The sequence below is a fragment of the Astyanax mexicanus genome, unplaced genomic scaffold (genome assembly GCF_023375975.1).
Source record: "Astyanax mexicanus isolate ESR-SI-001 unplaced genomic scaffold, AstMex3_surface scaffold_31, whole genome shotgun sequence".
NCBI classification, from domain to species: Eukaryota; Metazoa; Chordata; class Actinopteri; order Characiformes; family Acestrorhamphidae; genus Astyanax; species Astyanax mexicanus.
In genome coordinates, this window is record NW_026040041.1 from 4,467,522 (window position 1) to 4,485,359 (window position 17,838).

Below are 17,838 nucleotides of genomic sequence, written 5' to 3' on the forward strand. Positions count from 1 at the left end.
ATGTACTGCAAAAAAATATAATACATTAGTATATTATATATTAGCAGTGGCGTTCATCTCTGTAACAAAGGAATAAATAAAAATGAATAATGTATAATGTTAATAATGTATATAGTAAACCTGAATCAGATTTATACAATTTAATGAGATAAAACATTTTAAAACATCCAAAATGTTTATTCAGATGTTAAAAGTTGGTGCAAATTGCTTTTTACAATAAAATCTGTGCATTTCCTGAAACATTCGTAAATCACGTAGTTCTTACGATTGTTCTTAACTAAGTGAATTCTGATCAAACTCGTAGTTAAGTACTCATTTTTGGGTGCAATTCCACTTAAAAACAACAGGTGTCGCTAAACTTCCTTTATAAAACGGCGCAGAATTGCATAGTATGCACTGGGGTGTGTTTGTTTATATTTATTTATACAGCATATAGGAGTGCTTTAGGATTAGTGCTGGAAATAAAACTTCACTAGCTCATTTTTAAAGATTTTAGCTTCTACAGTTCTGTTTAACTATTTAACAATTCAAACATTTTAACCAGTTGATGTGCAACATGAGTCAAAAATGACCAGTCTGAATTTTAATGTTCTGTATCTTTTAAATTGTAAATCAGTCATTCAGTACTTAAGGTATTCCTCAATTAACTTGTTTTTGATCATCATACATCCTCATTTTATTTTTTTCTTTCTTCACTTTTGAACAAAACACTTTTTTCATCACTACCCCTTTAATACACAACATGGGGCAAAAATTACCCACTTTCATTTTCATTTGTTTGGCTTTTTGGTTGAGTGTTTTGGTTAAGTGTTTCTTTAACACAAATCTTTATTTTAATTTTCTTTTTTTACTTTATGAAGACACACAGCTCTTGTAATGACCAAGATTCTGACTTTCATACACAGATTGTGTATATAATAATAATAATAATAATAATAATAATAATAATAATATAGTTAGCTACAGTAATTCTAGTAGATTTAGCTAAATTAATGTAGGTCATTTTTTATTTGTGTAAATTCGATGTAGTGATTAAAAAAACATTTTTTATTTTAAGTAATGATCAGTGGTGATCAAAAACAAGATATGTAAAGAATATTCAATCATTAAAAAAAATGATTTCAAAAGATAGAACTGAGAAAATGATTAAATAACCTGTGGAAAATAATGCGGGTCCTCTTGACCCATGTTATGCATTAGAGGGGGCGTGCCTATGTTGTGCATCAAAGGGTTAATTAAAGGTTCTATCTTCCATACATTTTGTTCTGACACCATTTCTAGAACAAAATGGTAAAATATATGTTATAAATCTTAATTTGTGTAGTTTGTGTTACATCAGGATTGTAATGCTAAAATATTCAGACCACTCTTATTTTAAAAAGGTGGGAGAACCCCCTAAAAGAACGTGAAGCCTTTCCCCTTCAGAGATCCCGACTGTAATAAAAAATCTATGAGGCACAGGTACTTTTAAACAATGTTTAATGCTATCTCTTGCTTTTCACTCTACATTACATTTTTACATTTACAGCATTTATCTGATGCTCTTTTTCCAGACTTAAAAGGTTATTTCTATTACAGAGTCAATGTAGTGTTAGGAGTCTTGCCCAAGGACTCTTATTGGTCTAGACCAGCATTCAGTCACCCAGACTGGGACTTGAACCCCAGCCTCTGTCCCACATAATGTGGTAGCTCACTGGCAGGCAGTGGTGTTATCCACTGTGCCACACCAACCACTATAGACTAGCATACCACATAAAGGAGTTCGGAACAACTTGGACAAACTTTTTTCAGAACTCTTTAATGATGGCTTAAATCAGCTAAACTTCAGTACATCACAGCACAGCTTTTCACATATTACATATTCCCATTTTTTATATAAAGAACATCTTTAAAAAAACATTTAACCGGCAATAAACAGAAAATAAAAGACACATCTAGGTTGACACTGTTATCTCAAACTATTCTTACTCTGCATCTACTTTTCTATAACCATTCCTATATAACAGTAACATTCTCCATACTGAGATCAGCTCCCTATGTGTCAGTCCATGCATGTTCTGGGTCAATTTGTCCACTCATGTTTCTTTGATCTGGTGTTGTCTGATCCTGTCTAGGTGCTGTTCTCAGGTGTCTCCTGTTTCTTCTGGTTCCACTGTCCAGTTTTACAGCATAGGATACTGTACAACAACCATGTTGCTTATCCACTCAGTACTTTTCTCCACTGGAGTTATAATTCTCCTCTCTTGTAGGTTTCTTAGCTCTTCTTTTAAGGGTGTGATGAGGGTCACTGGGACTCGACGCTTTGGCAGTTGTACTGGTTGAATGCTGGGGTCTACTTCTATGTGATATGTCCCTTTCAGACAGCCATCGCCCTCAAACTCATCAGCATATTCACGCTGTACCTAACTCATGTCCCAGGGCTCTTTGTTATTACAGGCTTTTGTGACGAGAATGTTCTCTCTCTGTATTTTAACCAAGATAGATAGATAGATAGATACTTTATTAATCCCAGAGGAGAAATTCTAGACATCCAGCAGCAGGTGTGTATAGTACACAAAGTTACAAAAGGATAAAATATGACGATACATATAAATACAATCAAATATAAAATAGAATGTACAATGTAAAAGTACAGTCTATGCAGGGATGGGCAACTGGCGGCCCGGGGGCCGCACACGGCCCTCGTCATCACTCAGTGCGGCCCGCGAATAGATCAAAAATAATTTCATAATTTCATAATAAAAAAAAATAAAATAAAAAAAACGTAATTCTACTTTTGACCGCTAGAGGGCGCTGCCAAACAACCACGAAAATTGACATTGACATCCAGTCCATTGTGAGCCAGCAGGCCAAACCACAGCTCTCTCATTAGCTTCAATAAATGTTGGGCCTCTGTGGTCTAGTTTTCTGCTATTATTGAATGAGCTATTTGCAATCAGTTTTTAAATCTTTTTTGTTCTTTGTTATAAATGAGTTCAAATGCCTTTTGCACTTTTATAAGCAAAGATTTTGTCCTTGTTGCGTATGAAGGACTTGTTATAATGAACTTATTTTACACAGAGGAACTACTGTATTTGCAATCAGTTTTTTAAGCAAACTTTTTGTTCTTTAATATGAAGGACTTCCTTTTTGCACTTTTTTTAAGCAAACGGTTTGTCTTTTGCCGTATTAAAATGCATTAATATGCAGAAAATAGTTGTTGATAAATGTTGGTGCTGTAAACATACAGATATGAATTCATATAAAATTTGTTCTTATTGAAAATCATTTGTAGCGTTTTTCATATTCAATTATTTGAAGTGCGAGGTCATGTGGCCCTCCAATGGTCATGCTGAAAAAAATGTGGCCCTCTCCATCATGGAAGTTGCCCATCCCTGGTCTATAGTGTGTGTGTGTGTGTGTGTGTGTGTGTGTAATGGAGAATGGAGGTAGTGCAGTTGAACAATAGACAGTGAACACCAGTTGATAAAGTGCATAAAGTAAGAATAACTGATGTCAGCCATACAGAAAGTGCAAATACACAGTTATATAATAATTTAAATGTAGCAGTGCAAAAGATACGTAAACAGTAGATGAATGAACTAGTGAATGAACTACTAGTGCAAAATAGGGTAGAACTATAAAGATAGTGTTATAGGCTTTAGCAAGTCTGAGAGTGTCTCCAAAGCTGAGGGTGTGTTCATGGTGTGGCCAGAGTTACCAGAATGAAAAAGTGTCACAGAGTCTTCAGTTTGCTGTGCTGAGAGGAGTTGAAAAGTCTTATGGCCTGAGGGACTACTTCTGAAAGGAATTAATAATGCTTAATACTTAACAACCCTATGGTCTGTACAACAATCACAAACATCTCCACAACATTAGAAGCCATGTTCCTTTTAGCTTTCCTTGGATTTCTTCAGAACAACTTCATTTTCAACATCAAATGCAGCAAAACAGACTAGTTTGAAAAAACTACTTCAGTATACATGTTGACACTACATTCACCCCTCCACATCTCCCTAGATACTGATGATGAAGAGGCACTTCATTTTCTTATTGGTGTAGTAATAGCAGGGGAGGAGCTTCCTTGTTCCGCTATTCTCTACACTTCTCTACTCTTCACTGAGCTAGACATTATTACTCCAACAAATAACTGAGGAGGATCGGCTGCTAGATGAAGATGGAGAAACTTCATATTTTTTTATTGTTTAGTTTGATCCTGTGGAGCATCGCAGGTAAGATTTCTCTTACTACACCTGTTTTTCAAAGTGAAAATAAATATGCATTATGAAATAGAGATAAGGAACAATAGACAACAAGTCAAATTATAACTATCCTTCACACACCGTGTAACAGAATTCTTAATGTTGTAATATGCTTCCCTTTTTTCAAATTAGATGTACATTTTAGCAAGTGTTTAAGAAATCATTATTCACTCAAATTTGAGAGGGGCTGAACAGTTAAAATATAAAATAATACATTATATATGATACATTTCACAATTATGAGAATAAATAAATAAATGTAAAACAAATATTGAGGGGCTTTGTAAGTTCTTGCTTAAATACATATTTTGTGCATATGTCAGTAATTAATATAGCACAAAACGTTATTTTATTGCCATGAATCTGCACAAATGCAGCACAAATGACAAATGAGATGTAAGAGGTAAGAAAATAAAATGTTTTATTTCTCAAGAATGGTATCGGGAAATATACAATTACTGCTGCACAAACGCACGTGATGTTCCTCTTTCGGTCATTCATAAACAGCCATTTCCTCTTTTTCTTGTAAAGTTAACCGCTAGCAATCTGATGAATCTGTGATTGACAGATTCTTTGACCCTCCTCTCTAACAACATACAAGGATGATTGGTTGGTGTCAATCACATGATGTTACCAGTTTCCAGAGCAAGACATGGCACAAATGTATGGTATGAATGGGCTGAATTTGACAGGGTTGAATGTGATAGGCTAAATGTGACAAGTTTGATTGTGACAGGGCTGAATTCAGAGTTGAATGTGATGGGGTTAAGTGGGACAGGGTTGAAAGTGATGAGGCTGAATGAGACAGTGTTAACTGTGATGAGGTTGAATGTGATGAGGTTGAATGAAATAAGGTTGAATGTGATGAGGCTGAATGTGAGAGTTGAATGTGATGAGGTTGAATGTGATGAGGTTGAATGAAATAAGGTTGAATGTGATGAGGCTGAATGTAAGAGCTGAATGTGATGAGGCTGAATGTGATGAGGCTGAATGTAAGAGCTGAATGTGATGAGGCTGAATGTGATGAGGCTGAATGTAAGAGCTGAATGTGATGAGGCTGAATGTGATGAGGCTGAATGTAAGAGCTGAATGTGATGAGGTTGAATGTGATGAGGCTGAATGTAAGAGCTGAATGTGATGAGGTTGAATGTAAGAGCTGAATGTGATGAGGTTGAATGTAAGAGCTGAATGTGATGAGGTTGAATGTGATGAGGCTGAATGTAAGAGCTGAATGTGATGAGGCTGAATGTGATGAGGTTGAATGTAAGAGCTGAATGTGATGAGGTTGAATGTAAGAGCTGAATGTGATGAGGCTGAATGTGATGAGGTTGAATGTAAGAGCTGAATGTGATGAGGCTGAATGTGATGAGGTTGAATGTAAGAGCTGAATGTGATGAGGTTGAATGTAAGAGCTGAATGTGATGAGGTTGAATGTGATGAGGCTGAATGTAAGAGCTGAATGTGATTAGGCTGAATGTGATGAGGCTGAATGTGATGAGGTTGAATGTAAGAGCTGAATGTGATGAGGTTGAATGGGATGAGGCTGAATGTGATGAGGTTGAATGTAAGAGCTGAATGTGATGAGGCTGAATGTGATGAGGCTGAATGTAAGAGCTGAATGTGATGAGGCTGAAAGTGATGAGGTTGAATGTAAGAGCTGAATATGATGAGGCTGAATGTGATGAGGTTGAATGTAAGAGCTGTATGTGATTAGGTTGAATGTGAGAGTTGAATGAAATAAGGTTGAATGTGATGAGGTTGAATGTGATGAGGCTGAATGTGACAGTGTTAACTGTGATGAGGCTGAATGAGACAGGATTGAATGTGATGAGGCTGAATGTAAGAGTTGAATGTGATGAGGTTGAATGTGATGAGGCTGAATGTAAGAGCTGAATGTGATGAGGTTGAATGTGAGAGTTGACTGGGAGAGTTGAATGGGAGAGTTGAATGTGATGAGGCTGAATGTAAGAGTTGAATGTGAGAGTTGAATGTGATGAGGTTGAATGTGAGAGTTGAATGTGATGACGTTGAATGTGAGAGTTGAATGTGAGAGTTGAATGTGATGACGTTGAATGTGAGAGTTGAATGTGATGAGGCTGAATGTAAGAGTTGAATGTGAGAGTTGAATGTGATGAGGCTGAATGTAAGAGTTGAATGTGAGAGTTGAATGTGATGAGGTTGAATGTGAGAGTTGAATGTGATGACGTTGAATGTGAGAGTTGAATGTGATGAGGCTGAATGTAAGAGCTGAATGTGATGAGGTTGAATGTGAGAGTTGAATGGGAGAGTTGAATGGGAGAGTTGAATGTGATGAGGTTGAATGTGAGAGTTGAATGTGATGACGTTGAATGTGAGAGTTGAATGTGATGAGGTTGAATGTGAGAGTTGAATGTGATGAGGTTGAATGTGAGAGTTGAATGTGATGAGGTTGAATGTGAGAGTTGAATGTGATGAGGTTGAATGTGAGAGTTGAACGAAATAAGGTTGAATGTGATGAGGTTGAATGTGAGAGTTGAATGAAATAAGGTTGAATGTGATGAGGTTGAATGTGAGAGTTGAATGGGATGAGGCTGAATGAGACAGGGTTAACTGTGATGAGGTTTAATGTGATGAGGCTGAATGTAAGAGTTGAATGTGAGAGTTGAATGTGATGAGGTTGAATGTGAGAGTTGAATGTGATGAGGTTGAATGTGAGAGTTGAATGTGATGAGGTTGAATGTGATGAGGCTGAATGAGACAGGGTTAAATGTGATGAGGTTTAATGTGATGAGGCTGAATGTAAGAGTTGAATGTGAGAGTTGAATGTGATGAGGTTGAATGTGAGAGTTGAATGTGATGAGGTTGATTGTGAGAGTTGAATGAAATAAGGTTGAATGTGATGAGGTTGAATGTGATGAGGTTGAATGTGAGAGTTGAATGGGATGAGGCTGAATGTGATGAGGTTGAATGGGATGAGGCTGAATGTGATGAGGTTGAATGTGAGAGTTGAATGTGATGAGGTTGAATGTGATGAGGTTGAATGTGAGAGTTGAATGAAATAAGGTTGAATGGGATGAGGCTGAATGAGACAGGGTTAACTGTGATGAGGTTTAATGTGATGAGGCTGAATGTAAGAGTTGAATGTGATGAGGTTTAATGTGATGAGGCTGAATGTAAGAGTTGAATGTGAGAGTTGAATGTGATGAGGTTGAATGTGAGAGTTGAATGTGATGAGGTTGAATGTGAGAGTTGAATGTGATGAGGCTGAATGTAAGAGTTGAATGTGAGAGTTGAATGTGATGAGGTTGAATGTGAGAGTTGAATGTGATGAGGTTGAATGTGAGAGTTGAATGTGAGAGTTGAATGTGATGAGGTTGAATGTGAGAGTTGAATGTGATGAGGTTGAATGTGAGAGTTGAATGTGATGAGGCTGAATGTAAGAGTTGAATGTGAGAGTTGAATGTGATGAGGTTGAATGTGAGAGTTGAATGTGATGAGGTTGAATGTGAGAGTTGAATGTGAGAGTTGAATGTGATGAGGTTGAATGTGAGAGTTGAATGTGATGAGGTTGAATGTGAGAGTTGAATGAAATAAGGTTGAATGTGATGAGGTTGAATGTGATTAGGTAGAATGTGATGGGGCTAAATCTGATGAGGTTGATTGTGAGAGTTGAATGTGAGAGTTGAATGTAATAAGGTTGAATGTGATTAGGTAGAATGTGATGGGGCTAAATCTGATGAGGTTGAATGTTAGAGTTGAATGTAATAAGGTTGAATGTGATTAGGTTGAATGTGATTAGGTAGAATGTCATGGGGCTAAATCTGATAAGGTTGAATGTGAGAGTTGAATGTGATGAGGTTGAATGTGAGAGTTGAATGTGAGAGTTGAATGTAATAAGGTTGAATGTGATTAGGTAGAATGTGATGGGGCTAAATCTGATGAGGTTGAATGTTAGAGTTGAATGTAATAAGGTTGAATGTGATTAGGTTGAATGTGATTAGGTAGAATGTCATGGGGCTAAATCTGATAAGGTTGAATGTGATGAGGTTGAATGTGACAGTTGAATGTGATGAGGTTGAATGTAATGAGATTGAATGTAATGAGGTTGAATATGATTAGGTAGAATGTGATGGGGCTAAATGTGATGAGGCTGAATGTGATGAGGTTGAATGTTACAGGGATAAATTCAGAGTTGAATGTGATGAACCTGAATGGTATTATGTTGAATGTGATGAGGATGAATGTGACAGGATTTAATGTAAGGGTGTTGAATGTGATGAGGCTTATTGTGATAAGGCTGAATTTGACAGGGTTGACTGTGATATGGCTAAATGTGACAGGTTTGATTGTGACGGAGTAGCGGCGAATGAGTCATTTTGAATCAGAGAAAAGATACTATATAAAAAAGCGAGTGATTTTAAAGCATGCAGTTCCCTGAATTAAGCCTGAGAATGAGTCGGTTTGATTCAGTAAAGAAACACAAAAGGTTAGTGCCCAAATCTCAAGTTTAGCTGAGAAAACGTGACCCCCCCCCCCCGGAAGTATGTCACGACCCCCTGGGGGGTCCCGACTCCCAGGTTAAGAACCCCTGACATAGACTTTCCAACCAGGGGAAACAACACATTGGACCAGGTCTTTACTACACACAGAGGGGCATACAGAGCCTCCCCCCTCCCCCACCTTGGAGCCTCCGATCACCTCACCATTATGCTAATGCCAGCTTACAGACCACTGGTTAAAGTCACCAAACCAGTTCTTAAGCAGGTACGAGTGTGGCCAGAGGGTTCCTCAGAGGCACTTCAGGACTGTTTCAGCACAACAGACTGGAACATGTTCAGAGAGGCTGCCACCCACAACAACTCCACAGACATTCAGGAGTACACAGAAACTGTCTCTGCCTACATCACCAAGTGCACTGATGATGTAACCGACCTCAAGACCATCACTATTCGAGCGAATCAGAAACCATGGCTGACAGGAGAGGTCCACAAGCTCCTGAAGGCTAGAAATGCAGCCTTCAGAACAGGTGACCAGGCAGGCCTGAGGTCAGCCAGGGCCAACCTGTCCCGCGGGATCAGGAAAGCTAAGAGGCTGTACTCAAAGAAGATATTCCAAAGCTTCAGTGACAGCAGAGACACACGGAACCTGTGGCAGGGTATCCAGTCTATCACAGGCTATAAACCACATCCACAGACCTGTGACAGCGACACATCCTTGCTGATCGACCTGAATGGGTTCTTCGCAAGGTTCGAGCCACTCAACAACACACCCACCCAGAAATCCATCCTTCCTCCTGGTGACCAGGTGCTGACGCTGTCCCCAGACAGTGTGAGGAGAGCGTTCAGCAGGATCATTGCTCGGAAAGCTCCTGGGCCTGACAACATTCCTGGTCGTGTGCTGAGAGACTGTGCCTGGGAACTCGCAGAGGTTTATACTGACATCTATAACACCTCTCTGAGTCAGGCGGTGGTTCCCACATGCTTCAAAGCCACCACCATCATCCCTGTCCCAAAGAAGGCATCGCCATCCTGTTTCAATGACTATCGTCCAGTTGCACTCACCCCCATCCTCATGAAGTGCATCGAACGACTAGTCATGCATCACATCAAGTCTTCATTTACAAACTGGACAGTCTGGGGCTGAAACGGACCTGCACTACACATCCCATACCTGCACTACTGCTATACTTGCACTGCATTACTCACTTTAACTCCCCATAAACTGTAAACTTTAAGAACTCTATGCATTCATTCACTTTTCCAGCCTTTTATAAGCTATTATACTATATTTGCACTACTGTTAATCACCCCCCATCACTATTGCACTATTGTATTCTGTCTATGTATGTCTACTGTGTTCTTGTTGTATTGTACATATAGTGTCTCCCATTCTTTTGTATTATATATCTATTTTCTGTACTTGCTGTTATATTTGGGAAGGAGAGTAATGTAATTTAAATTCTCTGTATGTCCTGTACATATGCAGTATTGACAATAAAACTACTTGACTTGACTTGAAACAATTGTGTTTCTCACATTCCCAGTTCTTTGTCATGAGGTGCAATGTTGATTATCCAGTGGTCACCAAATTTTACAGTCCAATTTGAACATGTTCACTGTAAGGTGTTTAGTGGTGTAAGAGCAGAGTGTGAAGGTTCAATTAGCAGGGTAAGAGCACAGTTCTGCTCTAAATATTGCAATGCACACAACATTATGGGAGACATACCAGAGTTCAGAAGAGGACAAATTGTTGGTGCACGTCTTGCTGGAGCATCTGTGACCAAGACAGCAAGTCTTTGTGATGCATCAAGAGCCACGGTATCCAGGGTAATGTCAGCATACCACCAAGAAGGACCAACCACATCCAACAGGATTAACTGTGGACGCTGTAAGAGGAAGCTGTCTGAAAGGGATGTTCGGGTGCTAACCCGGATTGTATCCAAAAAACATAAAACCACGGCTGATCAAATCACGCAGAATTCAATGTGCACCTCAACTCTCCTGTTTCCACCAGAACTGTCCGTCACCACAATAAATAATTATGCTCTAAAACCAGGTTATCTCATCCAGCAGTGGTAATAAAGTTTTTAAATGATTATAAGGGTTTCACAGAGGGTTAGATAATTTTATTATTGGGCTTTGTGTGTTTGCTTCAGAGAAACACTCCCTGTACTACATTTACACCGGCCTCTCCAAAGACCTGGATCTACCAGGAATCTACGAGTTCACAGCTCTGGGGCTGCTGGATGACCGAGAGATCGACTACTACAACAGTAAGGAGCAGAAGAAGATTCCTAAACAGAGCTGGATGATGGAGAAGATGCAGGAAGATTACTGGGAAAAAGGAACCCAGTCTCGCAAGAGTAAAGAACAGTGGTTCAAGGTCAACGTGGAGATTCTGATGCAGAGGATGAACCACAGTGATCAGGGTCAGTGATTCATCAGATCTTCATTGTTTCTATCCACCGTATGTAAGTTCTGTACTGTAATTGTGAGTTTTTTCTGATTAAATTTCAGATCTTCATGTTCTTCAGTGGAGACACGGCTGTGAGGTCGAGGAGTCTAATGGAGAGGTGAAGTTTCTGAGAGGGATTAGTGAGTACGGTTATGATGGATCAGATTTTCTCTCCTTTGATAATTCGGACAGGGTCTGGGTCGCTCCGGTTCAAGCTGCAGAAGAAACCAAGAGGAAATGGGATGGTGTTTCCATCCTGAACCAGTACACCCAGGGCTACCTGGAGAAAGAGTGTGTGGACTGGCTCACCAAATTCATGGAGTACAGAAAAGAATCACTGAGAAATTACTGTGAGTTTATTTTTTTTATTTTATCCAGCTTCATTAAATTTCTCTCATTTAGAATTCAATGCAACAACACATCAAACCCAGATACAGTATGGGATTTAGCATTGTCTTGCTGAAATTTGCCTTTCCTGAAAGAGGCATTATCTCAATGGGAGCAGATGTTGTCCTAAAACCTCTGGGTCCCCCCCACCCCACCCCTCCTCTTGAGCCATTGACATATGGCTTCTTTTCCGTATGATCCAGCTTTAATCTGTTTTTAGGCACTGCATGGTGAACTGTATTTATGCAGTACCACCTGAGGGCAAGAAGATCATCAGCATCTGGTACTGACCATTAGCCTGTACATTACAACCAGGGACTTTGAAAATTGCAGCTGTAATATTGTTCAGACACTGTCTGAACTTTTTTTAGATGCGTCGTTCAGGAACAGAGTTCATGTTTTTCGTGAGATGATGTGTATATTTGCTGTAAAAAAATGTGGGTCTTTAAAATTTGTAGATCACTGTGTTCTGCTTTTATTTACATTTCTTTACATTTTACTCAGCGTCCCAACCTTTTCCAGAATGGGAATTTGTTTGCAGAAATGGTGGAATAATCTGAAAGCACAGTAATGAATGAATGTGTTCTCTTTTCAGCTCCTCCTGATGTTCATGCGTTGGCAACTAAATCTGTTCGTGACCCAAAAAAGCTGATTCTGACCTGCCTGGCCACGGGATTCTACCCTAAAGACATAGAGATGGGTCTGACATGGTTCCGCACTTCAATTGCTGATCATCTGATCACATCTTCTGGAGTCAGACCCAATGATGATGGAACCTACCAGCTGAGGAAGAGTGTGGAGATACTGGAAGATGAGAAAGCAGATTATTACTGTTACGTGACTCACAGCTCCCTCACAGAACCAGTGTTAATAAAATGGGGTAATTATATCTGTGATTGGTGACACTTATTGCAGACTGTAACCATTAATCCAATTTTATTATGGAATTAAAATGGAATTTACTGTGGCAGTAGTTTCTCAGAAGAATTGGAAAAAAAATCACTCCTTTAGGAAAATTGTATAATATTTTATATTATTTATAATTAGGTCATCGTTTCTAAAATACCCAAGATAATCTGTGAAGTAGTGAATATGTTTTTTACATTGATTATTTATTATTGGTACCTTTCTGAGGTTATGAAAAGATATTGTTATAAGATATGTGTTGGGTTATGCTTGTTTATGTACATCAGCAGATGAATCAGGATCAGTAAATCAGTAACTCTGTGTTACTGTGTGTTTCTGCAGAAATATAACTCTGTGATTGATGTTCAAATCTGTTCTCTTTACAGTAAATATCGGCCCTGGATCAGGACTGATTGGAGGAGTAGTTGTGATTGTGATCTTGCTGATTTTGCTGGCTGTGCTCATCTTTGTTCTTCGATGTAGGAAGAGGAGGATGGATGGTGAGTATAAATGTTTCTGTACAGATTCTGTTTAAAGAGAAATATAAGAGTTAATATTAAAAACTGATCACCACTGATCACCACTCACACCATTAACTCCCTTAGTCTCTACAAACATAAACTCTTATACAGAAAGGCAGTAAATATATGATGGAACCAAGGTTAAAGCTTTCTGGTGTCTCCACCATAGTATAAAAACGATTAATGAACATTAACATGAAAAATCTGAAAAGTATTATGTGCAAAAGTATTCATCCCCCTATATCAACACTTAGTAGAGCCACCTTTCACTAGAATTACAGCTGCACAGAGGTCCAACAATAGGGAGAAGGCAAAAATCAGAATCGAGGAATAACAGTCCAGAGAGTCAAAACCAGGAAATCAAAATAGGAATATCAAGAATACGCTTTGTAATGAGGGCTAACCAATCAATTACTCGGCACAGGGTGTAGGTGAAGGGGGTTTTTATAGTGTGGGTAATCAATATTCAGGGATTCCGGGTGGTGGCAGGTGATCAGGTGAGTGCGTGATGTCAGAGTGTGGTGTGTTCTGGGAAGTGTAGTTGGGAGACTGGAGATCGTCTGCAGCGCTGAATGTGGGAGAGACAGGAGCGCTTTCAGCACCAGACCTGACAGCCTTTAGGCTGCAAACCACACTTCTTTGATTAAAAATATGAATAACATTTTCGCTCCACTTCACAGTTATGTGCTACTTTGTGTTGGTTTATCACTTAAAATTTAAATTACATAGTGGAATGCATAATGTAAATCCAAATTATTATCCCATGGAGGTCTGGATTTGGAATCAAACTCAAAATCAAAGTGGAAAAAACACATTACAGGCTGATCCAACTTTGATGTAATGTCCTCAAGACAAGTTAAAATGAGGTTCAGTAGTGTGTGTGGCTCCATGTACCTGTATGACCTCTCTACAACACCTGGGCTGCTCCTGATGAGGTGGAGGATGTTCTCATGAGGAATCTCCACCCAGACCTGGATTAAAGCATCAGTAACTCCTGCACAGTCTGTGGTGCAGTGTGGTGTTGGTGGATGGAACGAGACATGATGTTCCAGATGTGCTGGATTGGATTCAGTTCTGGGGAACGGGTGGGGTCAGTCCAGAGCATCAATGCCTTCATCATGCAGGAACTGCTGACACACTTCAGCTACATGAGGTCCTGCATTGTCCTGCATCAGGAGGAATCCAGGACCCACTGCACCAGCATATGATCTTACAGTGGGTCTGAGGATCTCATCCTGGTACCTAACTGCAGTCAGGGTACCTCTGGAGAGCACATGAAGGTCTGTGCAGCCCCCCAAAGAAATGCCTCCCCAGACCATTACTGACCCACTGCCAAACTGGTGATGCTGGAGGATGTTGCAGCAGCAGAACATCGTTCTCCACGGCGTCTCCAGACCCTGTCACGTCTGTTACATGTGCTCACACGGTGTTGGGCTGTAACCACAAGCCCCACTTGTGGACGTCAGGCCCTCATACCACCCTCATGAAGTCTGTTTCTGACAGTTTGAGCAGAAACATGGATATTATGTGTCCTGCTGGAGGTGATTTTGCTGGACTCTTGCACTGCTCCTCCTGTTCCTCCCTGCACAAAGGAGGAGGTAGTGGTCCTGCTGCTGGGTTGTTGCCCTCCTACAGCCTCCTCCACGTCTCCTGGTGTACTGGCTAGGAGACAGGTATCTGTTCCATGCACTGGACACTATGCTGTCCTGGATGAGCTGCACTACCTGAGCAGCTTCTGTGGGTTGTAGACTCCACCTCATACTTCCTCTGTGGTGATAGAACTGACAAAATGCAAAAGTGACCAAAATATCAGGCAGAAAGGATGAGAACAGAGGAAAGGTCTGTGGTCTCCACCTGCAGAACCACTCCTTTATAGGGGTTGTTTTCGCTAATTGCCTCTTATTTCTACCTGTTGTCTGTTCCATTTACACTACAGCAAGTGAAACTGATTCATAATCAGTGTTGCTTCCTAACTGGACAGGTTCATTTCACAGAAGTGTGGTTGACTCTGAGCTACATTATGTTGTTTAAGTGTATTTCATTAACAGATTCAGTTTACATGTGTATTATTGATTGATTAATTTAAATGTATTAATTTTATTTGTATTTCAGGTGTTGCAGGATGTGGGCAGGTCATCTATGCTGGTACTCAGTACCTCAGTGCACGGGGTCAGTGTCACTGTGATTTCATTACTCTAAAATGTTGTGCTATAATATAGACAGTGTGGTTTACGTTTACATTATTATACTGTACCCAGTTTTACACTGATTATGTTAAATTGTAGTGCAGTTCTTTAGTGTTCTTTATCTGTAACTAATTGTAAAAAGAAATCAGTGTTCATATTCGTAGTGTTCATATTGTTCATAGTGTTCATATTGTTCATATTGTTCATATTGTTCATAGTGTTCAGTGTTCATATATTCAGTTGTCAAAGAGGCCAGTATTAGAAAATTACAATGTGTCACATTGTCCTGTGTATCACTAGTATCCTGTGTATCACTAGTATTCTGTGAATCACTAGTATCCTGTGTATCACTAGTATCCTGTGTATCACTAGTATCCTGTGTATCACTAGTATTCTGTGTATTACTAGTATTCTGTGAATCACTAGTACACCGCCAAATAAGCATAATGATCTCAGGGTGCGGGGCACTGTGGGAATGGGGAAGAAATATAAAACTTATAAGATTCTAAACTGAGATTTAAAAATATATACATAAATATACAAAATATGGGTACTGGAACCAGGCATGATGTCTTCCACAGTGTGGGGACCTTATATAAATAATTAATAATAAAAATACTGTGATATACTGTTGAAACCGTCAGAATCTTTAAAAATACTGTGATATGCATTTTTGGTCATACCGCCCAGCACTAGTTTATTGTCTATTATTATCTCCACCATTTAGTTCGATTGATTTTTCATCCTTTTATTGAATTATCTCTAATATGTATTTTCTGAATATTTCTGATATAACAGCTCAGTTCTAATCCTTCAGGTTAAAGGTGCTTCCTCCTTTAAACAGCCATAACATGTATTTGTATCAGACTACAAACAGGGCTGCTTTATAAATTCATGCAACGCAACTATGTCTAACTCTGTTTCACTCTTATTCAGTGTGGGTATAACTTTTGCTAATATTACTTTTATTACTTTTTTGATTTTACTTTTTATTTAAATAATACTTTTATACTTTTTTACACTTACTTTAGTCATGCTTAAATTGCAAAGCTTTCACTTATAAAATCTGTTATTTCACTTGTTTTAGTGCTATTTAAAACATGTTGAACCACACCATAGGGGCTACAAATTCAAACTACTATGCAACCTTTCAAAACAGCTTTAACCCAAATATCTAAAATGCTATGATGTAGCCTAAAATGGACACTTGCTGCTCATCTAACATGTAATGGGTGGGGAGCAGCAGCTCTCCAGACAAGAAGGTTGTTGGACCTATATATATAGGAAGGGGGGGGAACCGCGGGGAGCCAAACAGTGCGCTGCCCCTGCTACACACACACACACACACACACACAAAGACTCGAGGGAGGGGTGGCATTTAATTTTTTTTTTAGTAGTTTAGTTTACCCACTATAGTTAGCAACTTAGCTCGCACAAGGAGATCGCTCAGCATGTGGCTGGAGGAAGACTTCAAGTATAGCTCAGAGAGAGCTAGGGGCCGCGCGCCTGGCGGGGGCGTGAGGATTGATCTGCCTGCCCCGTTCACCGGAGATGGCAGCCAAAGTTTTCTCAGCTGGGCACGGCAGCTTGAAGTGGCAGTCAAGGCTCTCACTGGAGGCGGAAGCGAGGATGAAGGTGAACTGGTGAGAATTCTGCCTACTCGCTTAAGCAAAGCTGCGTTTCTCTTGTGGGACAGCCTTCCAGCAGCGGTGCAGTCAGATTATGCCGCTGTTAGAGAACGGATTAATGACGCGTTTGGACAGAAACAGTTTATGGACAGGTTTAAAGCCAACCTTGCTGCCCGTCTGCGTGCGCCCCAAGAAAGTCTGGAAGTGTATGCTGCGGACATTAGCAGGCTGGTTCAAGAGGCATTCCCGGAGTATGGGAAAGTGGCACAAAGGGAGGAAAAGTTTCGTCGCTTTCTGGCAGGACTAGACCCATGTTTAAAAGCAAAATGCTATGAAACTCTCAAAGCAGACAGTGTGAGTACGCACCCCAACAGTTTTTTTTTTTGGACAGAAGGCAGCTGTACAGTCAGTGTCAGAGGGCATGGGTCTAAGGAAAGCTGTTGACATACTTACTGAGGAAATGTATGCGATGAGAATGCAAATGAAAGAGATGCATGAGGAGAATAGGAGGCTACTGGCTGCAGCATGGGGAAAAGAAAAAATGGGGCGTGGTTTTTACTCGCCTTCTAGTACCCGCTGCGGCTGTACATGTGGTGAACTTGGATGCCAGTCTAATGGACATAAGGAAGCTCAGTGAGGTCGTTCTCCTGATCGTACACCCTCACATAGAAACAGCTACAGGCGGTATGAACAAAATGATCCAGGCCACCCCCCATTCTATAAAACAGCAGGACCACGAAGCCCCAGCCCAGGATGGCGTCCACGCCGTGAGGAGGAATAGCGAAGGCACAGTGTGCGTTTTCTTTCACCACAGCCTGGACACAGCACCACTCAGCAGGGAAACGGGCTGTAGCTGATGTTGAGGCCTGGACAGGGGCTATCTCACCCAAGAAGTTCCATTATATAAAGCTAAAATAGACAGCTGTGAGGTGAGCAATGAGAATCCTACTTCATATGTCAGAGGTGTGATGGAAGGCACTGAAGTGTCAATGCTTGTAGATTCAGGTGCTACTGTTTCACTTATTAGTGCAGATTT

General features: G+C 40.0%; 1 protein-coding gene and 1 long non-coding RNA gene across 38 annotated transcripts; both read left to right on the forward strand.

Annotated features, from left to right (window-relative positions):
- Positions 1-5,297: 5,297 nt before the first annotated feature.
- Positions 5,298-7,573, forward strand: LOC125788878 (uncharacterized). Of its 37 annotated transcripts, none has more exons than XR_007429821.1 (8): positions 5,630-5,667; positions 5,711-5,798; positions 5,885-5,955; positions 6,117-6,625; positions 6,725-6,909; positions 6,953-7,124; positions 7,198-7,328; positions 7,372-7,573. It is a non-coding gene; the product is annotated as an uncharacterized LOC125788878 (long non-coding RNA). The 37 variants fall into 37 exon arrangements; XR_007429802.1 differs by having other exon boundaries at positions 5,928-6,625; positions 7,198-7,255; positions 7,299-7,328; XR_007429805.1 differs by having other exon boundaries at positions 5,928-6,625; positions 7,198-7,212; positions 7,299-7,328.
- Positions 7,574-8,763: 1,190 nt separating this feature from the next.
- LOC111190848 (zinc-alpha-2-glycoprotein) lies at positions 8,764-15,983 on the forward strand. Its single transcript, XM_049472731.1, has 7 exons — positions 8,764-8,797; positions 10,822-11,148; positions 11,237-11,524; positions 12,157-12,441; positions 12,854-12,967; positions 15,101-15,157; positions 15,973-15,983. The coding sequence occupies exons 1-7, from the start codon at positions 8,764-8,766 to the stop codon at positions 15,981-15,983; spliced, it is 1,116 nt and encodes a 371-aa protein (XP_049328688.1).
- Positions 15,984-17,838: the final 1,855 nt, after the last annotated feature.